The sequence below is a fragment of the Sceloporus occidentalis genome, unplaced genomic scaffold (genome assembly GCF_023333645.1).
Source record: "Sceloporus occidentalis isolate IW3139 unplaced genomic scaffold, rSceOcc1.0.p SCAF_3, whole genome shotgun sequence".
Taxonomy (NCBI): Eukaryota; Metazoa; Chordata; class Lepidosauria; order Squamata; family Phrynosomatidae; genus Sceloporus; species Sceloporus occidentalis.
In genome coordinates this window covers 249,764,616-249,781,006 of record NW_028316983.1, presented here as the reverse complement: position 1 = coordinate 249,781,006, position 16,391 = coordinate 249,764,616, and the positions used below count along the sequence as shown (strand labels likewise).

The window sequence follows — 16,391 nt, the reverse complement described above, 5'->3', positions numbered from 1 at the left end:
TTTCACAACTACAGCAGGATAATAATGATGTCTTTGGCTGAGACTTATCAGGCAATGCCGTTCCTCTTCTGTTGTTCTCCCAGTGGGAGACTTTTGGAAAACCTTTCTTTTATAAACACAAAAAATCTTTTAATGACCTCCTTTCCTGCTACTGTTCTACTACAACTTCCAGTGCAAAAGTTCAGTTCTGCTTTATGTCGATTTTGGGTGCCCAAGTTGATGTTTAAGGGCTCGTACAGATAGGCCAAAAGAAAGCGGCTTTGGGTCACTTTGGAGGGGATGCTGTTTAAATGATTCATGCATCCTAAGAGGCCAGAAGCTGTGCCAAAGCCATGCTCTAGTCCTAAGGACTGGAGCACAGCTTTGACGTGGTTTCTGGCCTCTTCGGATGCATGCATAATTTAAACAGCATATCTTCAAAGTGACCCGAAGCAGCTTTATTTTTGCTAGAGAGGTTAAGAACAATAAAAAAAGCTTTTCTGGATACGTCCGCAGCTAAAGTAAGAGGAAGGAAACGGTAGGGCCACTGCGTGGAGAAGATGGCAAAATGCTAACAGAAGATAGAGAAAAGGCAGAATTACTCAACACCTTCTTTGCCTCCGTCTTCTCAGAAAAGGAAAAGGGAGCTCAACCTGAGGATAATGGAGCAGAGGACAGAATAGGGGAATTTCAGCACAGAATAAGTCAAGAGATAGTAGAGGAACACCTTGTTAATCTAAATGAATTTAAGTCTCCAGGACCAGATGAACTCCATCCAAGGGTATTAAAAGAACTGGCAAAAGTAATATCGGAGCCATTGGCAATAATAGTCTTTGAGGACTCCTGGAGAAGAGGAGAAGTCCCAGCCGAATGGAGGAGGGCAAACGTTGTCCCCATCTTCAAAAAGGGGAAGAAAGAGGATCCCGACAATGATCCTCCAGTTAGTCTGACCTCAATCCCAGGAAAGATTCTGGAGCAGATCATTAAACAGAGAGTCGTTCACAGATAAAATTACCAGCTTGAAAGATGAAGGGAATTCTGTGGATATAGTATATCTGGATTTCAGTAAGGCCTTTGACAAGGTTTCCCGAGACATTCTTGCAAACAAGCTTGTAAAATGTGAGCTAGACAAGGCAATGTTAGATGGATTTGTCATTGGTTGACCGGACGAACCCAAAGGCTGCTCAACAATGGCTCCTTTTCATCCTGGAGAGAAGTGACCAGTGGGGTGTCCAGTGGGGCTCTGTCCTGGGGCCAGTGCTATTCAACATCTTTATCAATCACTTGGATAACAGAATTGGGAGCATACTCATCAAATTTGCAGACGACACCAAATTAGGAGGAATAGCTAATACTCCAGAGGACAGGATCAAGATTCAAAATGATCTGAATAGACTAGAAAGCTGGGCCAAAGCTAACAAAATGAATTTCAACAGGGAGAAATGTAAGGTACTGCACTTAGGGCAGAAAAATGAAATGCACAAATATAGGATTATGGGGGACACCTGGCTCAAGGAGACTTCTACGTGTGAAAGGGACCTAGGAGTCCAAGTAGACCACAAGTTGACCATGAGTCAACAGTGCAATACGGCAGATAACAAGGCCAATGCAATTTTAGCCTGCATCAATAAAAGTATAGTTTTATTGGCAGAGCGGAGCTAAGATGGCGGAGCGGTAAGTCGCAAACGACTATAGCGGGTGGTTTGAGACATCAATCTGCGCGAAAATAGCTTGTCTCTTTGTAAGATCGAGGCTTGGATATCTGGCTATTAACCCCCTCGATAAGGGCGGTTCAGATGGGCCATCTGGGGTCCTTACAGAAAGGGATTCAGCCTGATTCCTGAAGGGATTGGAGCACCTCCTCTGAGACTGTAAGGGACGAAGGTACCCGCGTCTGCAGAGTCAGGCTGGAGACAGCAAAGCCCCATCAAGCTCCTTTTATTTCTTTGCATTCTGGGGAGGGAGCTAGAATCAAAAGAACTGTTACCAAAGCCAAGATCCTCAACTTTGAATCCATCTTGGTAATGAAGAGAAGTCTGTGCTCTTAAAGAGCAAGATGGAAAGGATTAAAGGGACACGGAGGAGAGTGTACAAAAGAGGAGCGTCAAGGAGACGAGAGGAGCGAGAGAGAGAAAGGAGGTGAAGGCGACAGTAGAGGTGTTGTTTTTGGAGGCGAAGTGGATCAAAAGAGGCTAGGACGACTGCGGACCTGGAAGAGAAACAGACGAATAAAGGCCAGGACAAGAAGCAGACGACTGCGGACTGGAATAGAAGCAGACTAATAAAGGCCAGGACAAGAAGCAGATGAGTGCGGACGGGAAGAGAAGCAAACGAATAAAGGCCAGGACGAGAAACAGACGACTGCGGACCTGGAAGAGAAACAGACGAATAAAGGCCAGGACAAGAAGCAGACGACTGCGGACTGGAAGAGAAGAAGACGAATAAAGGCCAGGACGAGAAGCAGACGACTGCGGACCTGGAAGAGAAGCAGACGAATAAAGGCCAGGACGAGAAGCAGACGACTGCGGACCTGGAAGAGAAGCAGACGAATAAAGGCCAGGACGAGAAACAGACGACTGCGGACTGGAAGAGAAGCAGACGAATAAAGGTCAGGACGAGAAGCAGACGACTGCGGACCTGGAAGAGAAGCAGACGAATAAAGGCCAGGACGAGAAACAGACGACTGCGGACCTGGAAGAGAAGCAGACGAATAAAGGCCAGGACGAGAAGCAGACGACTGCGGACCTGGAAGAGAAGCAGACGAATAAAGGCCAGGACGAGAAACAGACGACTGCGGACCTGGAAGAGAAGCAGACGAATAAAGGCCAGGACGAGAAACAGACGACTGCGGACCTGGAAGAGAAGCAGACGAATAAAGGCCAGGACGAGAAACAGACGACTGCGGACTGGAAGAGAAGCAGACGAATAAAGGCCAGGACGAGAAGCAGACGACTGCGGACCTGGAAGAGAAGCAGACGAATAAAGGCCAGGACGAGAAACAGACGACTGCGGACCTGGAAGAGAAGCAGACGAATAAAGGCCAGGACGAGAAACAGACGACTGCGGACCTGGAAGAGAAGCAGACGAATAAAGGCCAGGACGAGAAGCAGACGACTGCGGACCTGGAAGAGAAGCAGACGAATAAAGGCCAGGACGAGAAACAGACGACTGCGGACCTGGAAGAGAAGCAGACGAATAAAGGCCAGGGCGAGAAGCAGACGAGTGCGGACGGGAAGAGAAGCAGACGAATAAAGGCCAGGACGAGAAACAGACGACTGCGGAACTGGAAGAGAAACAGATGAATAAAGGCCAGGACAAGAAGCAGACGACTGCGGACTGGAAGAGAAGCAGACTAATAAAGGCCAGGACTAGAAGCAGACGACTGCGGACGGGAAGAGAAGCAAACGAATAAAGGCCAGGACGAGAAACAGACGACTGCGGACCTGGAAGAGAAACAGACGAATAAAGGCCAGGACTAGAAGCAGACAACTGCGGACGGGAAGAGAAGCAAACGAATAAAGGCCAGGACGAGAAACAGACGACTGCGGACCTGGAAGAGAAACAGACGAATAAAGGCCAGGACGAGAAGCAGACGACTGCGGAGTGGAAGAGAAGCAGACGAATAAAGGCCAGGACGAGAAGCAGAAGACTGTGGATGGGAAGAGAAGCAGACGAATAAAGACCAGGACAAGAAGCAGACGACTGCGGACCTGGAAGAGAAACAGACGAATAAAGGCCAGGACGAGAAGCAGACGACTGCGGACCTGGAAGAGAAACAGAGGAATAAAGGCCAGGACAAGAAGCAGATGACTGCGGACCTGGAAGAGAAGCAGACGAATAAAGGCCAGGACGAGAAGCAGATGACTGCGGACCTGGAAGAGAAGCAGACGAATAAAGGCCAGGATGAGAAGCAGACGACTGTGGACTGGAAGAGAAGCAGACGAATAAAGGCCAAGACGAGAAGCAGATGACTGCGGACCTGGAAGAGAAGCAGACGAATAAAGGCCAGGACGAGAAGCAGACGACTGCGGACTGGAAGAGAAGTAGATGAATAAAGGCCAGGACGAGAAGCAGACGACTGCGGACTGGAAGAGAAACAGACGAATAAAGGCCAGGACAAGAAACAGACGACTGCGGAACTGGAAGAGAAACAGACGAATAAAGGCCAGGACGAGAAGCAGACGACTGCGGACCTGGAAGAGAAGCAGACGAATAAAGGTCAGGACGAGAAGCAGAGGACTGCGGACTGGAAGAGAAGCAGACGAATAAAGGCCAGGACGAGAAGCAGAAGACTGCGGACTGGAAGAGAAGCAGACAAATAAAGGCCATGATGAGAAGAAGAAGACTGCAGACCTGGAAGAGAAGCAGACGAATAAAGGCCAGGACGAGAAGCAGATGAGTGAGGACTGGAAGAGAAGCAGACGAATAAAGGCCAGGACGAGAAGCAGAAGACTGCGGACAGGAAGTGAAGCAGACGAATAAAGGCCAGGACAAGAAGCAGACGACTGCGAAGTGGAAGAGAAGGAGACCAATAAAGGCCAGGATGAGAAGCAGATGACTGCGGAGTGGAAGAGAAGCAGACTAATAAAGGCTAGGACGAGAAGCAGACGACTGTAGGCCTGGAAGAGAAGCAGACGAATAAAGGCCAGGACGAGAAGCAGACGACTGAAGGCCTGGAAGAGAAGCAGACGAGTGCGGACCTGGAAGAGAAGAAGACGAATAAAGGCCAGGACGAGAAGCAGACGACTGCGGACTGGAAGAGAAGCAGATGAATAAAGGCCAGAACGAGAAGCAGACGACTGCGGACCTGGAAGAGAAGCAGACGAATAAAGGCCAGGACGGGAAGCAGAGGAGTGAGGACTGGAAGAGAAGCAAACGAATAAAGGCCAGGTCGAGAAGCAGACGAGTGAGGACTGGTAGAGAAGCAGACGAATAAAGGCCAGGACGAGAAGCAGACGACTGCGGATGGGAAGAGAAGCAGACGAATAAAGGCCAGGACGAGAAACAGACGACTGCGGACCTGGAAGAGAAGCAGACGAATCAAGGCCATGACGAGAAGCAGACGACTGCGGAGTGGAAGAGAAGCAGACGAATAAAGGCCAGGACGAGAAGCAGAAGACTGTGGATGGGAAGAGAAGCAGACGAATAAAGACCAGGACAAGAAGCAGACGACGGCAGGCCTGGAAGAGAAGCAGATGAATAAAGGCCAGGACGAGAAGCAGAGGAGTGAGGACTGGAAGAGAAGCAGACGAATAAAGGCCAGGACGAGAAACAGACGACTGCGGACCTGGAAGAGAAGCAGACGAATAAAGGCCAGGACGAGAAGCAGAGGAGTGAGGACTGGAAGAGAAGCAGACCAATAAAGGCCATGACAAGAAGCAGACGACTGTGGACTGGAAGAGAAGCAGACGAATAAAGGCCAGGACGAGAAGCAGACGACTGCGGACTGGAAGAGAAGCAGACGAATAAAGGCCAGGACGAGAAGCAGATGACTGCGGACCTGGAAGAGAAGCAGACGAATAAAGGCCAGGACGAGAAGCAGACGACTGCGGACTGGAAGAGAAGCAGACGAATAAAGGCCAGGAGGAGAAGCAGACGACTTCGGACCTGGAAGAGAAGCAGACGAATAAAGGCCAGGACGAGAAGCAGACGACTTCGGACCTAGAAGAGAAGCAGACGAATAAAGGCCAGGACGAGAAGCAGATGACTGCGGACTGGAAGAGAAGCAGACGAATAAAGGCCAGGACGAGAAGCAGACGACTGTGGACCTGGAAGAGAAACAGACGAATAAAGGCCAGGACGAGAAGCAGACGACTGCGGAGTGGAAGAGAAGCAGACGAATAAAGGCCAGGACGAGAAGCAGAAGACTGTGGATGGGAAGAGAAGCAGACGAATAAAGACCAGGACAAGAAGCAGACGACTGCGGACCTGGAAGAGAAACAGACAAATAAAGGCCAGGACGAGAAGCAGACGACTGCGGACCTGGAAGAGAAACAGAGGAATAAAGGCCAGGACAAGAAGCAGATGACTGCGGACCTGGAAGAGAAGCAGACGAATAAAGGCCAGGACGAGAAGCAGATGACTGCGGACCTGGAAGAGAAGCAGACGAATAAAGGCCAGGATGAGAAGCAGACGACTGTGGACTGGAAGAGAAGCAGACGAATAAAGGCCAAGACGAGAAGCAGATGACTGCGGACCTGGAAGAGAAGCAGACGAATAAAGGCCAGGACGAGAAGCAGATGACTGCGGACTGGAAGAGAAGCAGACGAATAAAGGCCAGGACGAGAAGCAGACGACTGTGGACCTGGAAGAGAAGCAGACGAATAAAGGTCAGGATGAGAAGCAGACGACTGTGGACCTGGAAGAGAAGCAGACGAATAAAGGTCAGGACGAGAAGCAGACGAGTGCAGACGGGAAGAGAAGCAGACGAATAAAGGCCAGGACGAGAAGCAGACGACTGCGGACCTGGAAGAGAAGCAGACGAATAAAGGCCAGGACGAGAAGCAGACGACTGTGGACTGGAAGAGAAGCAGACTAATAAAGGCCAGGACGAGAAGCAGATGACTGCGGACTGGAAGAGAAGCAGACGAATAAAGGCCAGGACGAGAAGCAGACGACTGCGGACAGGATGAGAAGCAGACGACTGCAGACTGGAAGAGAAGTAGACGAATAAAGGCCAGGACGAGAAGCAGACGACTGCGGACTGGAAGAGAAGCAGACGAATAAAGGCCAGGACGAGAAGCAGAAGACTGCGGACAGGAAGTGAAGCAGATGAATAAAGGCCAGGACAAGAAGCAGACGACTGCGGTCTGGAAGAGAAGCAGACGAATAAAGGTCAGGACGTGAAGCAGACGACTGCGGACAGGATGAGAAGCAGACGACTGCGGTCTGGAAGAGAAGCAGACGAATAAAGGCCAGGATGAGAAGCAGACGAGTGCAGATGGGAAGAGAAGCAGACGAATAAAGGCCAGGATGAGAAGCAGACGAGTGCATATGGGAAGAGAAGCAGACGAATAAAGGCCAGGACGAGAAGCAGAAGACTGCGGACAGGAAGTGAAGCAGACGAATAAAGGCCAGGACAAGAAGCAGACGACTGCGGACTGGAAGAGAAGCAGACGAATAAAGGTCAGGACGAGAAGCAGAGGACTGTAGGCCTGGAAGAGAAGCAGACTACATCAGATAGGGACCAGAAGCAGACAGCGAGGTTGGAAAGGGAGAGGTGCTAGTCTGGAGAAACAGTCTGGAGGTGGCGGAGAGGCTGGGGAGACGGCACGAAGCGTGGAGGAGGCTGGAAAAAGAGAAAGAAGAGGGAGTAAAGGGGAGCAAAAAATAAAGTAATGTAAGGAGAAAGGAAAACGACTTGCAGTGGAGTGCTTTCAAGGCCAGGAAGCGCATGTTATCTAATGTAAACAATAAACAATAAGGAAGTGCGTAAGAAGGGCTAGACGGAAGGAGAAGGAAAAGAGAGGGAAGGACATTCCAAAAGGACATTGAGAAACTGGAGCCATGTGTCCAGAGGAGGGCGACTAAAATGGTGAAAGGTCTGGAAACCTTGCCCTATGAGGAACGACTCAGGGAGCTGGGGATGTTTAGCCTGGAGAAGAATCATAGAATCATAGAGTTGGAAGAGACCGCATGGGCCATCCAGTCCAACCCCATTCTGCCATGCAGGAAATCCAAATCAAAGAATCCCCAACAAATGGCCATCCGGCCTCTGTTTAAAGACCTCCAAGGAAGGAGACTCCACTACACTCCGAGGAAGGAGTGGGTTCCCTTACTCTCAGGAAGTTCCTCCTAATGTAGAGGTGGAATCTCTTTTCCTGTAATAATAATAATAATAATAATAATAATAATAATAATAATAATAATAATAATAATATGTTCATTTATTAACCGCTTTTCCAACTATCAAAGCGGTGTACAGAAATTGTTAAAAACAGACAATAAGAACAGTAAAAACCACATCTTAAAAGTAGATAATTAAAATAGATTAAATGCGAGCAAAATTTTAAAACATCCAATGACATTGTTAAAATCAAAAATCATAAATACTATACATCAATAGGGGAATATATTCTTAAACGGAATTAGGTGGGAAGGCTTGAAGGAAAAGATGAGTTTTTAAAGCCTTCTTAAAGGCTTCCACTGATCCACTAAGACGGATCCCTTCAGGTAAGGCATTCCATAGAGAGGGCGCCACGGCCGAAAAGGCCCTTTGTTGAGTGGACGCCAGTCTCATCTTAGGTTGGTTAAGAAACAGTTTTCCAGTAATCCTGAGTGTGCGGGGAGGATTATGCAGGGAGAGGCGTTCCCTCAAGTGACCCGGGCCCAAGCCATTTAGGGCTTTAAAGGTAATAACCAACACTTTGTACTGGGACCGGAAACGAATTGGCAGCCAGTGTAGAGATTTTAAAATAGGTGATATATGATCAAATCTCGTTGTGCCTGTAGTTAGCCTGGCTGCTGCATTTTGGATCAGTTGAAGTTTCCGAACCTGATACAAAGGTAGCCCCATGTAGAGCGCATTGCAGAAGTCCAAATGAGAAGTTACCAGCGCATGTACTACTTTTTCTAGGTCCCCCCGGTCCAGACAGGGACGCAGCTGACGTATCAGCCGAAGCTGATACCAGGCACTCCTGGCCATCGCATCTATTTGAGATGATAAACATAGGGATGGATCCAGGAGTACTCCCAAACTACGTACTTTGTCCTTCAGGGGACGTTTAATCCCATCAAGGACAGGATAACAAATTTCCCTGCCCGGGCCAGGCGAACCTATCATGAGTACCTCTGTTTTCTCTGGATTCAATCTGAGTTTGTTTTTCCTCATCCAACCCATTACTGACCCCAGGCAGGCATCCAGAGGAGAGATGCCATCCTTAGTCACTGTGTCAGTCGGAGACATGGAGAGATAGATCTGGGTGTCATCAGCGTACTGATAACACCGAGTTCCATGACTCCAGATGATCTGTCCCAGCAGCTTCATGTAAATGTTAAATAGCATGGGGGACAGGATGGCGCCCAATGTCAGCTCCCTTTTACGGGAGCAGCTGTCCCCCAGCCTCACCATCTAGAACCTTCCTGAGAGATAGGACCGGAACCACTGGAGCGCAGTGCCCCCGATGCCTAATTCTTCCAGAAGGATACCACGGTCGATGGTATCGAAGGCCCCTGAGATGTCCAAGAGCACCAACAGAGTTATATCTCCTCTGTTGGTGGCCAGACGGAGGTCATCGACTAAGGCGACCATGGCAGTCTCAACTCCGTAGCCCGCCCTGAAACCAGTTTGAAATGGGTCAAGATAATCGGTTTCATCCAAGACCACCTGGAGCTGAAAAGCTTGCATCCATTGCTCCATTGGGTCCTATTCTCTGGAGCAGCAGAAAACAAGCTTTCACCCTCCTCAATATGGCATCCCTTCAAATATTTAAACAGGGCTATCATATCACCCCTTAACCTTCTCTTCTCCAGGCTGAACATCCCCAGTAGTTCCCTCAGTCGTTCCTTATAGGGCTTCATGGTTTCCAGACCTTTCACCATTTTAGTCGCCCTCCTCTGGACACATGGCTCCAGTTTCTCAATGTCCTTTTTGAATTGTGATGCCCAGAACTGGACACAATATTCCGGGTGACCAGAGCAGAATACAGTGGCACTATTACTTCTCTTGATCTAGACACTATACTTTTATTTAATTCAGCCTAGAATCGCATTGGTCTTTTTAGCTGCCACATCACACTGTTGTCTCATGTTCAACTTATGGTCTACTTGGACTCCTAGATCCCTTTCACATGTAGTTTCATTCAGCCAGGTGTCTCCCATAATCCTATATCTGTGCATTTCATTTTTCTGCCCTAAGTGCAGTACCTTACATTTCTCTGTGTTGAATTTCATTTTGTTAGCTTTGGCCCAGCTTTCTAGTCTATTCAGGTCATTTTGGATCTTGATCCTGTCCTCTGGAGTATTAGCTATTCCTCCTAATTTGGTGTCATCTGCAAATTTGATAAGTATGTTCCCAATTTTGTCATCCAGGTCACTGATAAAGATGTGGAATAGCCCTGGGCCCAGGACAGAGCCCCACTGGACACCCCACTGGTCACTTCTCTCCAGGATGAAAAGGAGCCATGGCTGACCATCCTTTGGGTTCGGCCGGTCAACCAATGACAAATCCATCTAACAGTTGCCTTGTCTAGCCCACACTTTAGAAGCTTGTTTGCAAGAATGTCATGGGAAACCTTGCCAAAGACCTTACTGAAATCAAGATATACTACATCCACAGCATTCCCTTCATCTACCAAGATGGTCATTTTATCAAAGAAAGAGATTAGATTTGTCTGGCATGACTTCTTTCTCTGAAACCCGTGTTGACTCTTTGTGATGATGGCATTGCCTTCTAGATGTTCACAGACTCTCTGTTTAAGGATCTGCTCCAAGATCTTTCCTGGGATTGATGTCAGACTAACTGGATGATGATTGTTGAGATCCTCTTTCCCCCCTTTTTGAAGATGGGGACAACGTTTGCCCTCCTCCATTCGGCTGGGACTTCTCATGTTCTCCAGGAGTCCTCAAAGACTATTATTGCCAAAGGCTCAGATATTACATTTGCCAGTTCTTTTAATACCCTTGGATGTAGTTCATCTGGTCCTGGAGACTTAAATTCATTTAGATTAACAAGGTGTTCCTCTACTATCTCTTGACTTATTCTGTGCTGAAATTCCCCTATTCTGTCCTCTGCTCCATTATCCTCAGGTTGAGCTCCCTTTTCCTTTTCTGAGAAGACGGAGGCAAAGAAGGTCTTGAGTAATTCTGCCTTTTCTTCTGTTAGCATTTTGCCATCTTCTCCATGCAGTGGCCCTACCGTTTCCTTCTTCTTCCTTTTGCTGTGGACAGATCCAAAATGCTAACAGAGGACAGTCTCTTCCAACTGTATGATTCTATGATTCTATAAATGAAGATTTCGATTCTGGAAAGTTTCCCAAGGTGTGAAAACAAAGAGAGGAACGCTGTTTGTGTAACATTTTCAGACACAATGCTTTTTTAGTGGGAAAAAGGCCTGCTGTGATCACACACGACACGAAGGGCCTACAGTAAGTGAGCATCGGGGCACAGGAGGGCAATGTAATGGATTTCAGGGCTCAGTGAGGTGGGTCGGTGGGGTCTCGGCTCCAAGAAGAAAGCAGAAAGAAGTGGCTAGAGAGCTAAAGAGGAAGGGATATAATGACACAAGCAAGAGGAAAGGGAGGTTGGCAGGATGGGGGTGAGGGCTAGGACAGGTGAGAGGGATGGGGCAATGGCCAGATTCCTGGACCAGGGACATTCCAGTGCTCTCCTTCAAGTGCATGGCAGAGGGCAGTGAGTTTCCCCCCAGGTCCCTCCTAGAAACAGCCGCATCAGAAGGAGCCAGTGGCCGTGGGATGTGTGAGACAGCCACGGAGGGGCTCACCAAGTGGGCAGCCAGCTTGTCCTTGGTGGCTTCTGGCTGGCCCCAGGTGGGCTTGGAGAAGAAGAGCTGCAGTTCCACATGCTCCAGCCACTGAAGCAGCTCTGTGACTTCCAAGGTGATTTCCTGTACCTGCAAGGGGCAAAAGAGAGAACACCCCGTGAACAAAGCAGGGAGAAAGGGCACATCAGCCCCCCACCCCATGCGGAGAGACCCTTGAAAGAGCCCATTCCCCCCCCCCAGTCCTACCCCAGAGATAGGGGGCTGAACCAAGTGGGGCACCTGTAGGGTTGAGGAGAGCCCCAGTTGGCTACTTGCTCCTGGGGCAAAAAGGGGCAGATCACCATTAGCCAGGCCCCAACTCACCTGGCTGAGGTTGCTCTCCAGCTGCTGCTGGTGGCTCTCGATCTCATGAAGCACCAGGTCCCAGCGTTGGCTCAGCTGCTGGAGCCGGCTCTGGAGCCCCCCCTCTGCCTCTGCCCTACCGGAGAGCAGCAGGCCCTGACCGGCCTCCTGGACAGACTGAACTGTGCGGGCGTGGGACAAGACGTCGTTCCGGAGCACCTGTCGAGGCAAGGGATGCTCAGCGAGGCCTGGCCCGAGGGGGAACCAGGTATTCCCCACACCTTGACCTCTGGCCTGCTAGCTGTCCCCCCCTCCTCACCTTGTGCTTTGCCAGCTCAATCTCACAGCTCTGCAGGTCCAGAGGGAGGATGGTGGGCCCTGCTGCCAGCTGCTCCGTAGTGTGCAGAAGCCACTGCAGCAGCTCCTCCAGCTGGTTCTGAAACTGACCCAGACCCAGGAGGGCAGCTTCCAGCTGATGCTGCAAAAGAAAAGAGCCCCTCCCCATGGAGGGCCAGAGCTTGACCATCTTGGCCTGGCTGAATGATGCCAGAGGTACAGCTGACTCTAGCAAGCCAGCCAGCCAGCCAGCCAGGCAAGCAGCACATACCCAGGCAGGCAGGTAGGCATGCATGCAGGCAGATGGGTGGCCTCTGCTTCCTCCTTCCCCTGCCTCTGCTGCTGCCCTCCACTTTGCCCTGGAAGGAACCCCCCACTTGACCCTGCATGGCATTCAGCCAAACCCAGAGGCAGAGCCCTCCTTGCCGCTCCCCTGGGGTACCTAAAGGCTTTCCCACTCACCTGCCCCTGGTCCTCTGCTGGGCACCATACCCAAAGCCTCCCCACCCTGGAGGTGAGGCCTCACCTGCCGTCCCACAGTCTCTTCCTCCAGCCGGATCCAGCGGTCGCGGAAGCTGCAGAGAGCTTTGGGGGATTCCTTCTGGTCAGCCCCCCAGGGGCTTCCCTGCTGCCGTAGGCTCTCCACCTCCACCTTGCGCTGGTATAGCTCCCTCTTGAAGTCCTGTCAGGATTGGATGGGTGAGGGGAGGGATGGGGGAAGTACCCACTGGGGCTTCCATTTACAGCATCGACCTTCCTAGCTCCAACCCCTCGATGTTGCAAACTGGAAGCCCCATGGCTCTAGCAAGCTGTGGGCAGGCCCCATCCAGGAGAGGTGCCCTGGTGCCGAGGACTTCCTGGGTACTAAGTAAGGGTATTTTCAGGCTCATTGAAGAGCAGTAACTCACCTGGTGAAGCTTATGCCAAGTTTCTGGTGGCCATGTGGCACTAAGGGAGAAATATGCACCATGTGCACCTTGCCCCCACCTGCTGCATCTGTTTGTCAGAAGACTGCCAGTGATGGGCAGAACCTTTGGGCCTGTATCACTTGGGGACCATAGGGATGCTCAGCCTGTGTCCCCCTCCCCTACTACCACACATACAGAGCAGGTTGCCGTCCAGCAGACCCCTCCCCAGAAGGTCCTTGTTGGCATGCCTGCAGGAAGCCCTCCAGGATGACTTCACCCCCCCCCCCCCCACACACACACACCCATACACGTGTTTTGCACTTACTTTCAGCTCCACAAGCTGCTGCTTCACCAGCTCCGGCTCCCCTGCAACTAGGAACTCCTCTGCCATCAGCAGCTCTGCTTTGTCCAACCAGCCCAAGTGCCTCTAGAGAGGGCAGAGAGGCAATGAGGGAGGGGGTCAGCTGGGTGGGACGGGATCCAAGTGAGTGGGACCCAAGTGTGAGTGCGTGTGTCTGTCTGGCAAGCAGGAACAGGGCCTGGCAGGGGGTCAAAGAGCTCTGGGCAATAGCCATGCCCAGCTGAGCCTCACGGCAACAGCATAATCACCAGCGGGAGCCAAAGGAAAAGGGATCTTACTACTGCTCAACCTTGTTGCCCAATCCAAGCCCACCTCACTGGCCCAGAAGCCTTTGCCTGATCAGCCCTGGGATGGTGATGCCCCTGCTGGGCTGACCTGCCAGCCACCGTTCGGTCAGTCTGGGTCAGGGAGCACCTCACCTCCAGGGCCTCCTGGTACACCAGGGAGGCCTTCAGCTGCTCCTCCAGCCATGTCTGCCGCTCCGTCCATACCTTGCTCACGCTGTGCCAACACAAGTAGAGCTGCCAACATGAGCAGGGAAGGGAAAAGACATTATGGGAGGAGGTAAGTGCCAGAAAGGCCCTTAACCTCCCCCCAAGAGGGGGTCATGGGACACAGAAAGGACGGCCAAGGTAATGGGATACCTCTTTGCCAGGCCTGCCTTTGGGGCTCAGAGGCTAGTCCACCCCTACCCACCTCCTTCCCTGGAATACTCATCCTGCCCTTGAAAGGCCAGGAAGGGAAAGGCCATGGGGTTTCCTGCAACCCCCAGAGGACTCCCTGGTTGCTTCTGCCCACACCCCACCACTGTCCCCCTGGGGCTCCCTTCCTGCCTGACTCACATCATCCAGGCTCTTGGTGACATCTGGCTTCTCTAGGTCTCCACACGACGCCATCAGATCTACACCTAGAGAGCCTAAGGAGTCAAGTTCACTCTGCACAGCGTCAATCTCCTCACGCAGGACCTGGGAGGGAGGGCAGAATGGTGGCTACAGTTGCCCCATGGGAAACAGGGACCCCAATAGGTATGTGGCACACACAGAGGCTCAGCGCCTGAGTGACCACCAGCCAAATGCATGAAGGTGGCCCATGGGTGCAATGGGGAGGGCATGGCAGAGGAAGATTAATGGGCCAAGAGGGCAAGGAGAGAAGTCTCTGGGGAACATGAGACTGAGGACAGAGCAAAGGAAGGAAGGAAGGAAATCTACAACCACCATCAGCGTAATAGCAAGGGCCACCATTTGGAGCCACTTTAGTGGTAATCAGCGCAATGTGTGGGAGGCAAATCCATCCAGGGCTGCTGGTCACCACAGGAAGCATCAGGACAGGAGGCCTCTGGGCAGGGGAATCCTTGCCCTGTGGTGTGACTGCTCTGATCCAGTATCCGGGCTTTTCCCCAGATTTCTCAGGGAATCACCATGACAGCTGTTTCCACCTAAGGTTGCCCACCCCCTTACCTCCTGGGACCTGCCCCAGTACCTGCATGGCCTCGAGCCTGGCCTGGACAGCCACCGGGTCGTAGACGGCCTCCTCATGCTCCTCCAGCACCGCCTGCTGGGTGTCGCTGAGGGTGACAGCAAGATCCGCGAAGCCGTGCCAGAACCGGTCCGCCAGCGCCAGGAGGTCCCGGAGCCAGTGCTCCCGTTCCTCTCCCTGGGCCCACATCTCCTGCCACTGGCTCAGCAGCTGCTCCACGTGGCCCCGGATCTCTGTCCCCAGGAGAGGAAAGGGGGAAGGAGAGGTGGTCTGTTCGATGCGCCAGAAAGAACTGCTCACCCTCCAGCCCCTTCTGCTCCAGAAAGGGGAACCCTGAGTTGAGTTGGGGGACAGCTGGGCTCTAGACTCTGGACTGGTGTTGTGGTGCGTACCTTCATTTGCACTTGTCTGCATGGTGGCCAGTAGCTCAGCCCCTTGGCCACGCAGGGTCTCCAGTGCCACTCCCAGCTTCTCCAGTTCCGCCAGCTGGAGGCCGTTCTCCCGGAGCTGCTCCCGGAGCCAGGCCGTGTCTCCTCTCACAGCAGGTTGGGGCTGCATGCGACCCCGCAGCCTCTCCAAGCACTCCACCATCAGCGCCATCCGCTCAGACAGCTGCAGGAAGAAGGAACACAGTTGAAAGGGAAGGACTGGCAGCCCAAGCTGGCAGCCCCACCATGGCTGGAGCAGGTGTGTGTCCATCTGCGTGCATGCTTCCATGCGTGGTATGCACAGTGTTGAGGGAGAGGCTGCTCCCAGCACTGGATGTAAGGACCCCAAATGACTCCATTGGGGCTCAGGAAGGCAGAGGTGTCATGGCCACTGAATGTTGTGCTCAGAATCTGGAGGTTGGAGTTCCAGTCCCCACAGCGCCCTAAGATTCACTGGGGGACTTTGAGCCAACACTTCATATTTGCCTGATCTACCTCACAGGGATGCAGTTAGGGTGAAGTGGGGGACAGAAGAGAGCCAAGGACACTGACTTGAGCTCCTTGGGAGAAAGGAAATAGAATGCTTCTTAAATGGGAGTAGCAAGGAGCTTGCTAGTCCTCACGGTCAACTGAACACTTCTTTTCTGTGCCCCAGTGTCAGCCACAACCCTCCAACGCTCCTTCCCATTACCAAAATGCCCAGCTTGGGGTCTGGGGTCATCCAGCCCTGGACTGTCTAACCCTCTGAGGTCTCTGCCATGGGCCAGAGGATCCTGGCATCACTCACCTGGCAACTTCTGCACCCATGGCCTGTCTTTCTACCTCCTGCCCCTACAAGAGGGGCAAGATGTGCACCCCAGTCTCTTAAGTACACACCTGCTCACTTAATAGCTGGAGCAAAGAAGCAGAGACTGCGTATGAGAAATCTAATTTGTGCATTTATTGGACTGGATTTTTTAAAAATCCTCTAAGTATATTGGTGGACTACTTAGGCCATTAAGAATCTGGCTTTCTGAAGGTTACAGGTTCTTCTGGCCAGACTTGAAACCCTACCACCACCACCACCATGGCCACATGACTGGGCTCTCTGTGCTGGTGTGGCAGCCGGGGCAGCCTGGATG

At 51.6% G+C, this 16,391-nt stretch overlaps 1 protein-coding gene across 1 annotated transcript in view; it reads right to left on the bottom strand.

Moving 5' to 3' along the window:
• The window catches only part of LOC149317796 (microtubule-actin cross-linking factor 1, isoforms 6/7-like), a 50,344-nt gene that overhangs the window by 12,472 nt on the left and 21,481 nt on the right, over window positions 1–16,391 (bottom strand). Inside the window, exons 12-20 of the mRNA XM_089518418.1 lie at window positions 15,235–15,454; window positions 14,846–15,075; window positions 14,209–14,331; window positions 13,786–13,887; window positions 13,331–13,432; window positions 12,624–12,779; window positions 12,081–12,239; window positions 11,783–11,980; window positions 11,420–11,548 (exon numbers count right to left, since the gene is read on the bottom strand). Of these exons, the coding sequence (XP_089374544.1) occupies window positions 11,420–11,548; window positions 11,783–11,980; window positions 12,081–12,239; window positions 12,624–12,779; window positions 13,331–13,432; window positions 13,786–13,887; window positions 14,209–14,331; window positions 14,846–15,075; window positions 15,235–15,454 (1,419 nt within the window). The remainder of the gene's footprint in view (window positions 1–11,419; window positions 11,549–11,782; window positions 11,981–12,080; window positions 12,240–12,623; window positions 12,780–13,330; window positions 13,433–13,785; window positions 13,888–14,208; window positions 14,332–14,845; window positions 15,076–15,234; window positions 15,455–16,391) is intronic.